The sequence below is a fragment of the Neoarius graeffei genome, chromosome 6 (assembly GCF_027579695.1).
Source record: "Neoarius graeffei isolate fNeoGra1 chromosome 6, fNeoGra1.pri, whole genome shotgun sequence".
NCBI lineage: Eukaryota > Metazoa > Chordata > Actinopteri > Siluriformes > Ariidae > Neoarius > Neoarius graeffei.
The window spans coordinates 92,027,119-92,044,337 of NC_083574.1; the positions used below are offsets into that span (position 1 = coordinate 92,027,119).

A 17,219-nucleotide genomic window follows, 5' to 3' on the forward strand; every position below is an offset into this window, starting at 1 on the left:
CATTGTGGTTATGAACACATAGGCCTAGAAGTCATATTTGATGTTAAATAATTGTTGTTAAATATATAACTTAGAGGAGGTGTATGCGTATGCCAATATTCTAAGCAGAATCGAACACTTGCTTTAGCCTACATTTCATTTAACCATTTTTGAGTTGCCTAATGCGCCCTCACGCTTTATCTGCCGGTTGCTGAGTACCCAGCATTGTTGATTTGCCATTATTTTCGAGGCGTATGCGGCATGTAATGCACAAGCATTGGTTCAAATGCACGCGAGATGGGTGCTTTCGTTATTTTAAGACTATGTGACTAAAAATGTGTTGTGTAATTCATCTTAAATAACGCGAAACAATCAGCCATACTCGCTGCTTTGCTATTTGGAGTGGCAGTCAGCTGGATTTCGCCCCCGACGTAAAAGTTCATTCCCACACCCGGGCCGAAGATGCCGATTTCTGAAGATGCATGTCCTTTGGATGTGTTTTCAAATATTTTCACTAAAGAACTTTGGGACATGTTGGTGACACAGATAAATGTATATGCGGATTAGACACGCGGCCACACACCATCCAATTTTAAGTGGAGCCCCGTCTCATACTAGATGAAATCGTTCGTCGGTCTCTGCATTACGTTTGTGGTCATTAAACTACCGTGTAATGGAAGTTTTATTAACCCTAAAGTAATGCAGAGAACGACGAACAACATACATTGTCACTACCTGAATTTAAACCAAATAAAAAGCATTGTGAAAGAACAGTTATTTGTTTTATCTTTTTTAATGTACTCAAATTCCTCCTCCATTTCAAAGTGGCCTGAATGTGAATTAAACTCCCGGACTGAAAACAGAGCCCACTCCGGCCCTGTCCACCTGTGTAGATCTTCCTCCACTCTTAAACATCACCTTGTGCTGCTCTTTCTTCTTGAAGTATGTATTGACTATTGCCAATTCATCCTCTTTGAAAAATCAGCCACCATTTGCCCTTCCACATTTCTCTCTCTTACACCATATCTGCCCATCACATCCTCATCTCCTCTGTTTCCCTCACTAACATGTCCATTGAAATCTGCTCCTATCAGCACGCACTCCTCCCTCTGTGTACTTTCTACCACTTGATCCATCTTTTCCCAGAAAGACTCTTTCTCTTCATTCTCACATTCAACCTGTGGGGCATATGCACACACAACATTGATTACCACTCCTTGAATCTCCAACTTCATGCCTATCACTCTATCTGACACCCTCTTCGCATCAATCACACTGTTGACCAACTCTCCCCTCAAAACAATACCAACATAATTTCTCTTTCCATCGACTCCATAATAAAACAACTTGCATCCATCTCCAATGTTCTTGGCCTTGCTTCCTTTCCACCTCATCTCCTGCACACACAAAATGTCCAACTTCCTTCTTTCCATCATACCTGCTAACTCTCTCGCTTTGCCAGTCAATGTTCCCACATTCAGTGTTCCTACCCTCAATTCTAAGCTCCTTCTGTTCCATCTTTCACGCTCTCTCCTAGTATGCCTCCCCCCCTTTCTCCTTCTCCGTTTTGGCGCAACAGTACCACACTTTCCACAGGCACCCTGTAGACCAACAGTACCAGAGGCGGTCGTTGGTATTTCTCTTTTCATTCTGCATGTTAGATTTGGCAGTTTTACGCTGGATGCCCTTCCTGATGCAACCCTCTCCAATTTGTCTGGGCTTGGGACTGGCACCAAGAGTATACTTATGCACCCCCAGTGGCTGGATTACTTAAAATATATTGAAATAATGTTGCTAAAATAACAGAAACAAAATGTATAATTGGTAATTACTTGGTGTAGTAGCTTTTCAATATTTTCCAAAACAGTGGACAGATTTTAACATGAATAACAATGATCAATCAATCCATTACAGATGAAAAGAGACATTTTAGAAACACATTATCACATGAAGTAAAACCTTAAAATATGTATTTGTAATCCAAAAATATTTCATTTCAGCAAATATTTTACACATTGAAAATATTTTTCTTATTTCAATTTGTCTTTTTTTCTCACTAAAGGTAGCATTGTCTAAAATTTAAAGGAATGGGGAAAGGAAACAACATCAGTTTGGATGAAAATGTTTTTATTGTCTCTATAATGTATCAACAGTTAGTAAAATCATATGTTATGACAACAGATATAGATAAAAAGAAAATCCAGGCCTTACAAATTTCAGGATATCAAAGTACTGTAAAGCAAATTATGAGGCAATTCTTAACCCACTCCCAAGGGTCTGATCAATTTGGGAGCTAAAGGGTCCTATAAAAGCCTAAACAGAGGTAATGGTATTTAGGGAGGGATGAGAATGAAGTTTCTGTACACATGGCTATTATTCACTCAGGTGAGAGCAGTTGATCTTTCATGCAGCTTATTAGGCCTGCACAATCCACCTCAACTCACCAAAGATGGTGATGTAATGATTGGTGGTCTTTTTTCCTTCCATGTCAAATGGGACCAGACAACAAATGTCTTTACATCTGAGCCAAGGCAGGCAAAATGCAGAAGGTGAGGGAACATTGGGGGAATTTGAATTTGTTGAGGAATGAGAGCATTGGTTTCAGATGTACTCATTTTAAGAAGATTGGAGATATTTTCTTGAATTATTTGCATTACAGCATACTACTGTATATATAAACGTCTTACTGTATGATGCTTATGGAATTCATTAGAAAGATGTGTAGTTTTGTTTTCTTGGCCTTGTAGTCTAAGCCTCCGTGAATTTCAAAGTGCACAAACAATGTTATTTGCCATTGAGGAAATCAACAACAGAACTGATATTCTTCCTGGTGTAAAAGTGGGTTATAGAATCTATGATGCATGTGGATCAGTAGAAATAACTACAAGATCTGCCTTGTCCTTGGTTAATGGCAATGGAAAAAATGAATCTCTAATGTCTTGCTCCAAGTCTGATACAGTTCAAGCAATCGTAGGTGAAACATCTTCCAGTCCCACTATTGCCATGTCTGCTACTGTGGGGCCATTGCACATTCCTGTGGTAAGACGTCAATAATAATAATAATAATAATAATAATAATAATAATAATAATAGAATGTACACTCTGGATGATAAATTAAGAATGTTTAATCATGAAAGTAAAATATTATATGTAAATTATATGTTATTAAAATCTATGAATTGCAGGTCAGTCACTTTGCAACATGTGCATGCTTGAGTGACAGGAAGAAATACCCATCTTTCTTCAGAACTGTTCCCAGTGATTACTACCAGAGCAGAGCTTTGGCTACATTGGTCAGGCATTTTGGCTGGACATGGGTAGGAGCCGTATGCAGTGATAATGACTATGGGAACAATGGCATAAATGAATTCATCATTGCAGCCAAAGAAGTGGGAATCTGTGTTGAATATTCCATGCCATTCTTTAGGACAGACCCCAGAGAAAAAATTCTGAAAGTAGTTGATATTATCAAGGCTTCAACCTCCAAAGTTATTGTAGCATTTGTCTCATATTCTGACCTTGGGGTTCTTCTAAAGGAAATGGCCTTACAGAACTTGACTGGGTTTCAGTGGATTGGAAGTGAGTCCTGGATTTCTGATATAAACCCAGCCATTGTGCAATGGCAGCATCTTCTGATCGGCTCGATGGGTTTTGCTATGCCAAAAGCTCAAATTAAGGGCCTAGGGCAATTTCTGACCAAGCTTAATCCTGCTTCTGATGCAGCTATTTACAAAGAGTTATGGGAGACAATATTTGAATGCAAGCTTCCCACCAAAGAAAATACTGAGATAAAACAAATGTGCAAAGGTAATGAAAGTCTCAGTCAAGTTCAAAATCTTTATACAGATGTTTCAGAATTACGAGTTGCAAATAATGTTTACAAGGCTGTTTATGCTGTGGCTTATGCCCTGCATAACAGATATAACTGTTCAAAGAGGGACAGTGGGAAAGAAGGTCACATTTCATGTGCAAACATAACAGATAACAAACCATGGCAGGTAAGTATAACAAGATAGCATGCTGAAAATTATGTACTTATAACTATGATGGGAAAAGTTTGCAATGCTTAATTTAGGTTGTCAATGAGTTGAAGAAACTCCATTTCACAACGGCAACTGGAGAGGATGTATTCTTTGATGAAAATGGAGACCCAGCAGCAAGGTATGAACTGCTGAATTGGCAACAAGGGAAAGAGGGTAAAATGGTGTTTGTTAAAGTGGGCTTCTATGATGGCTCATTGCAAACACACCTTCAGCTGTCATTAACCAACATCAGTGTAACCTGGGCCAACAACAAAACACTGGTAAATCACAATATTTTATGCAAAGCTAATATTTACGACATATTTTAGAATATATAATTATTTTTTTTTTTTCAGGTGCCAGTATCTGTGTGTAGTCCAAGTTGTCCCATGGGCACAAGGAAGGCTGTGCAGAAAGGAAGGCCAATCTGTTGTTTTGACTGTATTCCTTGTGCAGAGGGGGAAATCAGTAATGTCACAGGTATAATGAATAGTGGTTAGCTTCAATAATGCATGAAATTAAAAAAAAAATGTTTATTTGGTTAATAAACATAATGGAATTGAAAATGGCTCAACTGCGATTAACTCTATTTTTATAGATTCTCTCAGTTGTATGAAGTGCCCACCTGAACTGTGGTCTAATAACAGAAAAGATACTTGTATCATAAAGCTGGTGGAATTCCTGTCATTTGAGGAAATAATGGGAATCATTCTGGTATCCTTTTCTTTGTTAGGAGTGTCTTTCACCATCTGCATTGCTGTAATTTTCTTTAAACATAAGGACACACCAATTGTTCGAGCAAATAATTCTGAACTGAGTTTCTTGCTGCTCTTCTCTCTGACTCTCTGTTTCCTCTGTTCACTTACATTCATTGGTCAGCCTTCTGCATGGTCCTGTATGTTGCGCCACACAGCATTTGGGATCATATTTGTCCTCTGCATCTCCTGCGTTCTGGGGAAAACAGTAGTGGTGTTAATGGCCTTCAGGGCAACACTTCCTGGTAGTGATGTCATGAAATGGTTTGGGCCTCAACAGCAGAGACTCAGTGTACTTGCCTTCACTCTTGTACAGGTCATTATTTGTGTACTGTGGTTAACATTATCCCCTCCTTTTCCCTACAAAAATATGAAATACTATAAGGAGAAGATCATATTAGAATGTAATGTAGGCTCAGCTATAGGGTTCTGGGCCGTGCTGGGTTATATAGGACTTCTTGCTCTCTTCTGTTTTATTTTGGCTTTTCTGGCCCGGAAGCTGCCTGACAACTTCAATGAAGCCAAATTTATCACTTTCAGCATACTCATATTCTGTGCAGTTTGGATCACCTTTATTCCTGCTTATGTCAGCTCTCCTGGAAAATTCACTGTAGCTGTAGAGATATTTGCCATTTTAGCATCAAGCTTTGGTTTACTATTCTGCATATTTCTTCCAAAGTGTTATATAATCATACTGAAACCAGAGAAGAACACTAAAAAGCAAATGATGGCTAAGCCACCTGTTAAATGATTAAACTGTCTAGATAACCAATTTTCAAATGATTGAAGTTTAAAGTATGCACCTTATTTAAAGGCATATCCTAGTTTAAATGAAGGCCTTCAAAATGGGTTTGCACAAAGAGCTACAATTTCAAAAACTGTAGGAAATAAACTATCTATTGTCTGACTTTGTAGTAGGATTTGCATTTGATTAATGGTCCATGCATTCAGTATGATTTCATAAACATGGTGTATTTTTGCATGTTATTGGAGGCAGGTTTTCCCAGAAACTATTGCCTTTCTTTAAATTATTTTGTCCCCAGCTTAAGCCATAAAGTGACCCTGCTGACATCAACCATAATCTGAGCAACTGAAGAAAATACAGTTATCAAACCACACACCACATGTGCATTTCCATCTATTCTAAGTGTACTCTTAATTGCCTGTCATCAATAAAAGTGCCTATTCCCATGCAGGTTAGTGGACTGGTTTTTATAACCTTTGGTTTAATTTCCTACATGGAAATCTGATTTAATCTTTGACAAATTCAGCAACTGGGTCCTGTCCAATATTGCTGTGCTCTAACACACTTCATATGCATATATCCTGTGAAATTATTTGAGTGATGAGGTAAATTTAAAAGATCCAAAATCATACTTATTTCCACCAGTCGATTTCAGCTGAAACATATATTAATAAGTAAGACAAAGACCGAATAAAGTGTTCCGTCAAAGTTGTTTTTTGCTTGTCTTCGTAAAAATCCCCCAAACAAACTAAACAACTGGTTGAGCTGGTCAAGGACTGTGACCAGGTTTTATACATATTTATCATATCATATATTTATCATATAAATATAATGAGAAATAAATTGCATTGCCATATTTATTATTGCAGTACATAAGAAAGGGCACTGGAAGAAAAGCTACCCAACAGCAATGATGCCACTCTAACAGGTAACCATGCAGCATGCCACCGTCATATTATCTTATACTTCGTCCTCCAATTCTAAAAATCACATACACAATAGCTTTTGAATCTGTTCCTAATAAGCGAATGTGTTCACCTTGCAAAATAATAAATGATGGACCACAAAACCAGGGGTGGCACAGTGCTGTAGTGTTTAGCACTGTCACCTACCAGCAAGAAGGTCCTGGGTTCGAACCCAGTGGCTGATGAAGGCCTTTCTGTGTGGAGTTTGCATGTTCTCCCCGTGTCTGTGTGAGTTTCCTCTGGGTACTCTGGTTTACCCCACAGTCCAAAGACATGCAGGTTAGGCTAACTGGTTGCTCTAAATTGACTGTGGGTGTGAATGGTTGTTTGTCTCTATGTGCGATGACCTGGTGACTTATCCAGGGTGTACCCTGCCTCTTGCCCATTGTCAGCTGGGATAGGCTCCAGCTTGCCTGCGACCCTACACAGGATAAGTGGCTACAGATAATGGATGGATGGACCACAAAACCATGATCATTGTCTGCTACTAGGATGCAATCTGCCAGAAAGAGAGTCTTGTTTACAAAGTCCCTTTTGGTTTGAATTACCAAGTTGATGTTTAACCTGCAGGTCACTTAACTTTTCACAAATCCACATCACAAATATCTGAAAATGTCACATTCGAGTTTATTATTATTATTATCTATCTATCCATCCATTATCTGTAGCTGGTTATCCTGTTCTACAGGGATGCAGGCAAGCTGGAGCCTATCCCAGCTGATTATGGCTGAGAGGTGGGCCACACTCTGGACAAGTCGCCAGATCATTGCAGGGCTGATACAAAGAGACAAACAACCAGTCACACTCACATTCACACCTATGGTCAATTTAGAGCCACCAATTAGCTTTACCTGCATGCCTTTGGACTGTGGGGGTAACTGAAGCACCCAGTGGAAACCCACGCAGATACAGTGAGAACATGCAAACTCCACACAGAAAGGCCTCCTTCGGCCACTGGGCTCGAACCCAGAACCTTCTTGCTGTGAGGTGACAGTGCTAACCACTACACCACTGTGCTATTATTATTATTATTATTATTATTATTATTATTATTGCAGGACAAGTTTCCAGTCATGTTTGGCAAGTGCCTGTGTGTCTTTATGCTGTGAGAGTTGGCCCACAGGTGAATGGAAGCCTGTTTCGAAAAGATGCGAGTCTAATGGTTTGACTGCACACCATCCCCACCAGGAAAAATTATGAACAAAACAAAGAACAGAGTACTGCTTACCCTTTTGGTACTTTCAACCAAATAAAAAAAAAAAAAACACATTGGGGACATATATTATTTAAATACCATGTTCCTATTGAGACCTAATATATGTTTTGAAGTTTTATTTTCAGATAAACAGATATGGGAAATGTAGTGAACTCTATTTTCTCCTTTGGTCTTCCACTCTCATCCTGTAACTTGCAACAGTGCTTGGGGTCAAATTTGGTCCTATTCACAATTGCAGCTGGAAAGATAGAAGGAGTGATAACATTCCATGTTTGCCAGAGAGATTGTGTCTTCACATGAAAACAGAAATCACACAATGATGCAGGTTTTTATGCTAGGCTACCACTGACACTAAATGTTTTAGATTAAATGGAAATCAAATATCAAACATGTCACTTCAGATATTTTGAATCTGAAAATGTTGACAATTGATAAACGATGAATATACTGACAGTGAAATGATGCATGCAATTTAAAGTGCAGAATTTTTTTTTTTCTGCAAGAAAATATAAAGGAGTTGCTGAAAAATACAGATACAGAGGTGATTGGGGAAACATTGTCAATATCTCTTTTTTGTTGTTTTTTCATTCTTTAACATTCATGAGAAACAGTGTGAATATACACAATCATCATGTGGAATTTTAGCTATGTGGATAAAGTTTGGGTAATAGGCCTTCATTCCCTTCATCTTCATGTACACAGGCACAGATTGGTACAGCATGAGCACATAACTGGTAGCACTCCGATTACAGCTAGTGCTTGATTAAGTCCAATATAATCAAGTGCAGGACTACAAAGCTCTTCATGAACTTTAGAAATTATTCTCTGTCACGACAGAAAGGCACCATCCAGTGAAGAGTGTACTCACACCTCCCAAAAAAGGTGTTTTGGCGATGTTAATTACTCCTACGGTGTGTGTGTGTGTGTGTGTGTGTGCATGGTACCCTGTGAGGGATGATTGGCCGAATCAGGGCATATTCCTGTCTCACTTCCAGCGTTCCTGGGATAGACTTTGGATCCACCATGATCCTCAACAGAATAAAGAGTTCATAGAACATAAATTAACGTTTGAAAACAGAAGCTAAATACTAATTGAAAAAATGATGCTAAAAGAGCAGAAAAAGAAATGATAATTGTTAATTACTATATATTGGAGCTGTTTAATGTTTTCCAACATGACTCTTACCTGAATAGTAATGATCAATCAATCAATTACAGATGAAAAGAGAAGTCTTAGTACAAAACTTAATACATGTATTTTTAATAAAAAATATTTCAGTTCAGCAAACATTTTCACACTAAATGAAAATTTATATTTGTTTTTCCTATTTCAATTTGTCAAATAGCATCTGCTGAAAATTCAAGGAATGGAGAAGGAAAATAACATCATTGCTGAAACTCTTTATTATCTCTATATCAACATTTGGCAAAAATCAGATGTTATAACAACAGATATCAATTCCAATAAAATCCAGGCCTGTAAAATTCAAATATATCAAAGTACTGTAAAGCAAAGTATGAGCACATTCTTAAACCCGCTCCCAAGGGTCTGATCAATTTGGGAGTCAAAGGGTTCTATAAAAGCCTAAGCAGAGGTAATGGTATTGAGGGGGGATGAGAATGAGGTTTCTGCATACATGGCTATTTTTCACTCAAGTGAGAGCAGCTGATCCTCCATGCAGCTTATTAGGCCTGCACAATCCACCTAAACTCAGCAAAGATGGTGATGTAATGATTGGTGGTCTCTTTTCCTTCCATGTCAAATGGGACCAGACAATACATCTTTTTACATCTGAGCCCTGGCAGCCAAAATGCAGAAGGTGAGAGCACATTAGGGGAATTTGAATTTGTTGGGGAATGAGAGCATTGGTTTAAGATGTACTCATTTTAAGAATATCAGACATATTTTCTTTAATTATTTACATTATGGCATACAATATATAAACTTGTTAATGTAGTACTGCTTATGGAGTTCATGAGAAAGATGTGTAGTTTTGTTTTCTTGACCCTGTAGCATAAGTTTCCGTGAATTTCAAAATGCACAAACAATGTTATTTGCCATTGAGGAAATCAACAACAGAACTGATATTCTTCCTGGTGTAAAAGTGGGTTATAGAATCTATGATGCATGTGGATCAGTAGAAATAACTACAAGATCTGCCTTGTCCTTGGTTAATGGCAATGGAAAAAATACATCTGTAATGTCTTGCTCCAAGTCTGATACAGTTCAAGCAATCATAGGACAAGCATCATCAAGCCCTTCTCTTGCCATTTCTGCAACTGTGGGACCTTTGCATATACCTGTGGTAAGACTTAGAAAAAAACCCCTCATTTTTTGATGGTAAATTAAGAACATGTTTAATAAGGAAAGGAAAGTTTAATGTAAATGATAAGTGATTGAAATCTATGTATTGCAGGTCAGTCACTTTGCAACATGTGCATGCCTAAGTGACAAAAAGAAATACCCATCTTTCTTCAGAACTATTCCCAGTGATTACTACCAGAGCAGAGCTTTGGCTAAGTTGGTCAGGCATTTTGGCTGGACATGGGTAGGGGCCGTATGTAGTGATAATGACTATGGGAACAATGGCATAAATGAATTCATCATTGCAGCTAAAGAAGAGGGAATCTGTGTTGAATATTCCATGCCATTCTTTCGGATGGACCCCAGAGAAAAAATTCTGGAAATAGTTGATATTATCAAGGCTTCAACCTCCAAAGTTATTGTAGCATTTGTTGCATACTCTGATTTTGGGTTTCTTCTAAATGAAATGGCCTTACAGAACATGACTGGGTTTCAGTGGATTGGAAGTGAGTCCTGGATTTCGGATATCAACCCAGCTAGTGCTCAATGGCAGCATCTTCTGAAAGGATCCATGGGTTTTGCTATCCCAAAAGCTCAAATTAAGGGCCTTAGGCAATTTCTGACAAAGATTAATCCTGTTACTGATGCAGCTATTTACAAAGAGTTATGGGAGACAATATTTGAATGTAAACTTCCCACAAAAGAAAATACTGAGATAAAACAAATGTGCAAAGGTAATGAAAGTCTCAGTGAAGTTCAAAACCTTTATACAGATGTTTCAGAATTACGAGTCGCAAATAATGTTTACAAGGCTGTTTATGCTGTGGTTTATGCCCTGCATAACATACTTAACTGTTCAAAGAAAGACAGTGAACAAGCACGTCACATTTCATGCGCAAATATAACAGATAGCAAACCATGGCAGGTAAGTATAACAAGAAGATAGTATTGTGAAAATGATGTTCTTATATTTATGATGGGAGAGTTTGCAATGCTTTATTTAGGTATTCAGTGAGTTGAAGAAGCTCCATTTCACAACTACAGCTGGAGAGGATGTATACTTTGATGAAAATGGAGACCCAGCAGCAAGGTATGAACTGCTGAACTGGCAACAAGAGAAAGATGGTAAAATAGTGGTTGTTAAAGTCGGCTTCTATGATGGCTCTTTGCAAACAGATCTTCAGCTGTCATTTAACAACATCAGCATAACCTGGGCCAACAGCAAAGCACAGGCAAATTACAATACCTATATGCTCAGAATATATATCTCTCTTTGTCTCTATATACAGTATATACATACAGAGACTGGTACCTGAAAATAAGATATATATCATATTTGCAGGTACCAGTCTCTGTGTGTAGTCCAAGTTGTCCCCTGGGCTCAAGGAAGGCTGTGCAGAAAGGAAGGCCAATCTGTTGTTTTGACTGTATTCCTTGTGCAGAGGGGGAAATCAGTAATGTCACAGGTATAATGAACAATGTTTTGTATCAACGATGCATGCAAGTTTCAAAACTATTTTTTTCCATAAACACAATAGAATTGCAGACACCTAAACTGTTATTCCTTTTCTCCTTTCATAGATTCTCTAACTTGTACCATGTGCCCACCTGAACTGTGGTCTAATAACAGAAAAGATACTTGTGTCATAAAGCTGGTGGAATTCCTGTCATTTGAGGAAATAATGGGAATCATTCTGGTATCCTTTTCTTTGTTAGGAGTGTCTTTCACCATCTGCATTGCAGTAATTTTCTTTAAACACAAGGACACACCAATCGTTCGAGCAAATAATTCTGAACTGAGCTTCTTGCTGCTCTTCTCTCTGACTCTGTGTTTCCTCTGTTCACTTACATTTATTGGTCAGCCCTCTGAGTGGTCCTGTATGTTGCGCCACACAGCATTTGGGATCATATTTGTCCTCTGCATCTCCTGCATTCTGGGGAAAACTGTAGTGGTGTTAATGGCCTTCAGGGCAACACTTCCTGGTAGTGATGTCATGAAATGGTTTGGGCCTCAACAGCAGAGACTCAGTGTACTTGCCTTCACTCTTGTACAGGTCATTATTTGTGTACTGTGGTTAACATTATCCCCTCCTTTTCCTAACAAAAATATGAAATACTATAAGGAGAAGATCATATTAGAATGTCATGTCGGCTCAGCAATCGGGTTCTGGGCCGTGCTGGGTTATATAGGACTCCTGGCTCTATTCTGTTTTATTTTGGCTTTTCTGGCCCGGAAACTGCCTGACAATTTCAATGAAGCCAAATTCATCACATTCAGCCTACTCATATTCTGTGCAGTTTGGATCACCTTTATACCTGCTTATGTCAGCTCTCCTGGAAAATTCACTGTAGCTGTAGAGATATTTGCCATTTTAGCATCAAGCTTTGGTTTACTATTCTGCATATTTCTTCCAAAGTGTTATATAATCATACTGAAATCAGAGAAGAACACTAAAAAGCAAATGATGGCTAAAGCACCTATTAAATGATTAAACTGTTGAAGTAGCCCATATTCAAATGATTAAAGTATACACCATATTTAAATGCATGTTCTAGTTTAAATGAAAGCCTTTAACATGGATTTGCATAAACAGCTACTATTTCCATAATTGTAAATAATCTGCTATCTATAGTCTGACTTTGCAGCATCATTTGCATGTAGTTAGTGGATAATGCATTAAGTATTATTACATATCCATGGTTTGTGTTTTTGCATATCTTTTGAGACAGTTTTTATCACAAAATATTGCCTTTCTTTAAATTATGTTGGTCCCCAGCTTAAGCCGTAAAGAAACCCTGCTGACATAGACCATAATCTGAGTAACAAACAAACAAAGAAACAAACAAATAAATAAATAAATGAAAATTAAATAATTATCATACCACACACAACATGTGTATTTCCATACATTATAAGCATATTGTCAAAGGCCTGTTATCAATAAAAATAGCTGTACCCATGCAGGGTAATGGACAGGTTTATATACCCTTTGGTTTAAGTTTCCTGCATTGGAATCTGATTTAACCTGTGACAAATTCAGCAACTGGGCCCTGTCCAAATCCACTGTAATCTAACAAACTTCACATGTATATAGCCTAGGAAATTATTACAGTGATAAATTTAAAATATTCAAAATCAGACTTATTTTCACCAGTCTATTACAGCTGAAAAATATAATAATAATAATAATAATAATAATAATAATAATGTAGTGGGTCCCGGCTTGGTCTCCACTGACAGATATATAGATAATCCTCTGAAAGGAGCTGGAAATATAAGACAGAAATCAGCGAAGCAGGACAACTGTTGCCCATTCTCCATTCATCTGGATTATGTTTATTCTCACTTTCATTTAACCTTTTCACTGCAATCATGAATTATTTATGTTATTATGTCTGCATTAAAGCACTGGTATTAACCATTTTAGATAACATTCACATTAAATGTATATACTTTCATATTTTCAACAAATAAACGTATCAAAATTTGTATCAAACGAAAGATAAACATTTTCCCTTTTAATCATGTCATCCGTCCATCACCAATCATGTATACACTTTTCTCTCAAACACACATCTTCATTATCTCTCATCAAAAGAGTATTTTCTTTATCTGTACATAAAGTACATTAAGTGCTCACTTAATATAACAGAATAAATCTCTCTTGCAGTTAAACTAGTTCACATTTACACAACTGAACACAAACTGAAATAATAAACATGGCTGACTCATAGCTTGCCGCTTTAACCCGTGAACTTATTGTTTACAACTGACGTGTGCCCTTCACCAAGGCTGCAGCCTTAGCTGGCCTTAACCTGCACATTAGCATTAGCTTCAGCATTTCAAGCAATGCACTACACACACACAACTGGTTTTCACACAGTACAGTAATAGCCCACAAATGCCCAATTCGAATAATGTGCCACACACACACTGATTTTCACACATACAGTAATAACCTACAAATGCCCAGGAGCTGAAAGAAACAAAGGAAAGTAAACATTTGGCTACAGTGTCGGATGCCATTTTCCCCACTACAATAGTCACGTACCGTGACACTTTACTTTATTTACACTCTTAACAACCTTCTAGCTTATAGACCACACATCACCGGGGATTCATATTAGCTTATAAACATCTGAAGTCTCAGAAAAGGTGAGTAATTAACCTGGAAATATAAGACAGAAATCAGCGAAGCAGGACAACTGTTGCTCATTCTCCATTCATCTGGATTATGAGCCCCACTTTCACGATGCATTGCAAAGAGTCCCAGTGACGCCGCCGGTAAGTGCTGCCTCCCAGTGTCCATTTCACACAACAGTATGTCATTGTGTGTGTCTCTGTGTGACTTCTTATTCTGAATTAGACAGACTACAATAAAATAATACAAGTGATAAACCAACAAGTGACTCTCAGAGGAAATGAAACAATAATAATAATAATAATAATCTCAACAAAACACATATTTTGTGAGTATTACAATAATAATAATAAAAGAAATGTCTTATAAAATGTTCCTTCAAAGTTGTTTTCTGCTTCTCTTCATAAAAAAATTTGCCACACAAACTAAAGAACTGGTTGAGCTGGTCAAGGGCTGTGACCAGATTTTGAGTAGAGAACATAAGTAACCAATATGATTAGTAAATAAATGTCTGTAGAGTGAATCGCGTGTGGGTGGAGCACAGAGGACGGCAGGACAGAGATCAGGTTTGTTAACCGGCTTTATTGCCACACTTTTCAGAGTTGCAACGCTGTTTTCACTAGCGCGAGAGACACACACACACACACAGCGTCTCGTCCGGTTCTCCCTCTGCTCTCGCTCTCCCTCCTTAAATAGGGCGGTTTACTGGGGAGAACACACAAAACACAGGTTAATGACACTCAGGTGAAGCGATTCTGCCACTTACCTTCCCCAACTCCGCCCTCCTGTCACAGACCGGTGCTTGACCACGCCCCCGCTGCCACATACCCCCACCGCCCGACTCAGGCCGGGCGCCCGTCCGGCCCGCAGCCGACTCCCCCCCCCCCTTGACGGGAGAGGAAGTCCGCCACGACCATCTGCGCCCCCGGCCTGTGGACCACCTTGAAGTTGAAAGGTTGGAGCGCCAGATACCAACGGGTGATCCGCGCGTTGGCATCCTTCATGCGGTGGAGCCACTGGAGGGGCGCGTGGTCCGAACAGAGGGTGAAAGAGCGCCCCAGCAGGTAGTAACGGAGGGCGAGGACCGCCCACTTGATCGCCAGGCACTCCTTCTCGATAGTGCTGTAGCGCCCCTCACGCACTGACAGCTTCCGGCTGATGTACAACACTGGGCGGTCCTCTCCCCCCACCTGCTGGGACAAAACGGCCCCCAGCCCTCTGTCCGACGCATCCGTCTGCAACAAAAAGGGGAGAGAGAAGTCAGGGGAGTGCAAAAGTGGCCCCCCACACAGTGCAGCCTTTACCTCAGAGAAAGCCCGCTGGCACTGCTCCGTCCACTGGACCGGGTCTGGCGCCCCCTTTTTAGTGAGGTCAGTCAGCGGGCTGGTGACGTCCGAATAATTAGGTATGAACCTACGATAATAGCCAGCCAGCCCCAGGAACTGTCTCACCCCCTTTTTGGTCTTGGGTCTCGGGCAGGCCGCAATCGCTGCTGTCTTATTAATTTGGGGACGCACCTGCCCGTTACCCAAGTGGAAGCCCAGATACCGTACTTCCACCCGCCCAATCGCACACTTCTTCGGGTTGGCAGTGAGCCCCGCCCGCCTCAGCGACCTAAGGACGGCCCTCAGGTGTTGCAGGTGCCGCTGCCAGTCATTACTATAAATGATTATGTCGTCTAAATAAGCGGCCGCATAGGTGGCGTGGGGCCGGAGGATCCGGTCCATCAGCCGCTGAAACGTAGCGGGCGCCCCAAACAGCCCAAACGGAAGTGTGACGAACTGGTGTAAGCCGAACGGTGTGGAAAAGGCCGTTTTTTCCCGGGATAATGGAGTCAAGGGGATCTGCCAATATCCCTTCGTCAAATCCAGTGTCGAGTAAAAGCGAGCCGTGCCTAGTCGATCAAGCAGCTCATCAATACGAGGCATTGGGTACGCGTCGAATTTAGACACCGCATTGACTTTTCTATAGTCCACGCAGAACCGGACCGAGCCGTCGGCCTTGGGAACCAAGACCACCGGGCTGCTCCAGTCACTGTGGGACTCCTCGACGATGCCCATTTCGAGCATGGCCTGAAGTTCTTCCCGAACCACCTTTTTTTTGTGTTCGGGTAATCTATAAGGTCGGCTATGCACTACCACCCCCGGGGGCGTCTCTATGTGGTGTTCTATGAGGTTGGTGCGTCCGGGCCGGGGCGAGAACACATCCGAAAACTCGGCCTGCAACTGGGCGACCTCCGTGAGTTGGGTCGGGGAGAGGTGGTCTCCATAGGGGACCGGAGAGGTGCGAGATGCCAATGACCCTTTTTGGATCTCCGGCCCCAGCTCCGCCTTCTCCGGAACTACCGACACCAACGCCACGGGGACCTCCTCATTCCAGAGCTTCAGCAGATTGAGGTGGTAGATCTGTAGCGCCCCCTCCCTGTCCGTTCGCCTAACCTCATAGTCGACATCCCCGACTCGCCGTGTGACCTCGAAGGGCCCTTGCCACTTGGCGATTAATTTGGAGCTCGACGTGGGCAACAGGACGAGTACCTTATCTCCCGGAGTGAACTCTCTAAGGCGCGTGCCCTTGTTGTACAGGCGGGTTTGCCGTTCCTGGGCCTGCCGCAAATTCTCCTGAGTTAAGTGGGTGAGCGTGTGGAGTTTTGCGCGCAGATCCATAACGTATTGAATTTCATTTTTGCTCTGCGAAGGTCCCTCCTCCCAATTTTCCCGCAGTACATCTAAGATGCCGCGCGGCTTACGCCCATACAGTAATTCAAATGGGGAGAACCCCGTGGAGGCTTGGGGGACCTCTCGCACTGCAAACAACAAGGGTTCGAGCCACTTATCCCAGTTACGTGCGTCCTCACTTACGAATTTTTTGATAATATTCTTGAGGGTGCGGTTGAACCGTTCGACTAAACCGTCCGTTTGTGGGTGATACACGCTGGTGCGGATCGGCTTAATACCCAGTAGCCCATACAGTTCGGCCAGTGTTCGTGACATAAACGAGGTGCCTTGATCAGTCAGAATCTCTTTCGGGATTCCGACCCAGGAGATGACGTGGAAGAGAGCCTCTGCAATACTACGTGCGGAGATATTGCG

At 40.7% G+C, this 17,219-nt stretch overlaps 2 protein-coding genes across 2 annotated transcripts; both read left to right on the forward strand.

Moving 5' to 3' along the window:
- The first annotated feature begins 2,370 nt into the window (after positions 1–2,370).
- Positions 2,371–5,508, forward strand: LOC132888410 (extracellular calcium-sensing receptor-like). Its single transcript, XM_060924461.1, has 6 exons — positions 2,371–2,528; positions 2,727–3,018; positions 3,166–3,978; positions 4,056–4,283; positions 4,359–4,482; positions 4,601–5,508. The coding sequence occupies exons 1-6, from the start codon at positions 2,440–2,442 to the stop codon at positions 5,506–5,508; spliced, it is 2,454 nt and encodes an 817-aa protein (XP_060780444.1). The 5' UTR covers positions 2,371–2,439.
- A 3,894-nt stretch (positions 5,509–9,402) lies between these two features.
- LOC132888411 (extracellular calcium-sensing receptor-like) lies at positions 9,403–12,477 on the forward strand. The gene is made up of 6 exons (XM_060924462.1): positions 9,403–9,503; positions 9,698–9,989; positions 10,101–10,913; positions 10,993–11,220; positions 11,331–11,454; positions 11,570–12,477. The coding sequence occupies exons 1-6, from the start codon at positions 9,415–9,417 to the stop codon at positions 12,475–12,477; spliced, it is 2,454 nt and encodes an 817-aa protein (XP_060780445.1). The 5' UTR covers positions 9,403–9,414.
- Positions 12,478–17,219: the final 4,742 nt, after the last annotated feature.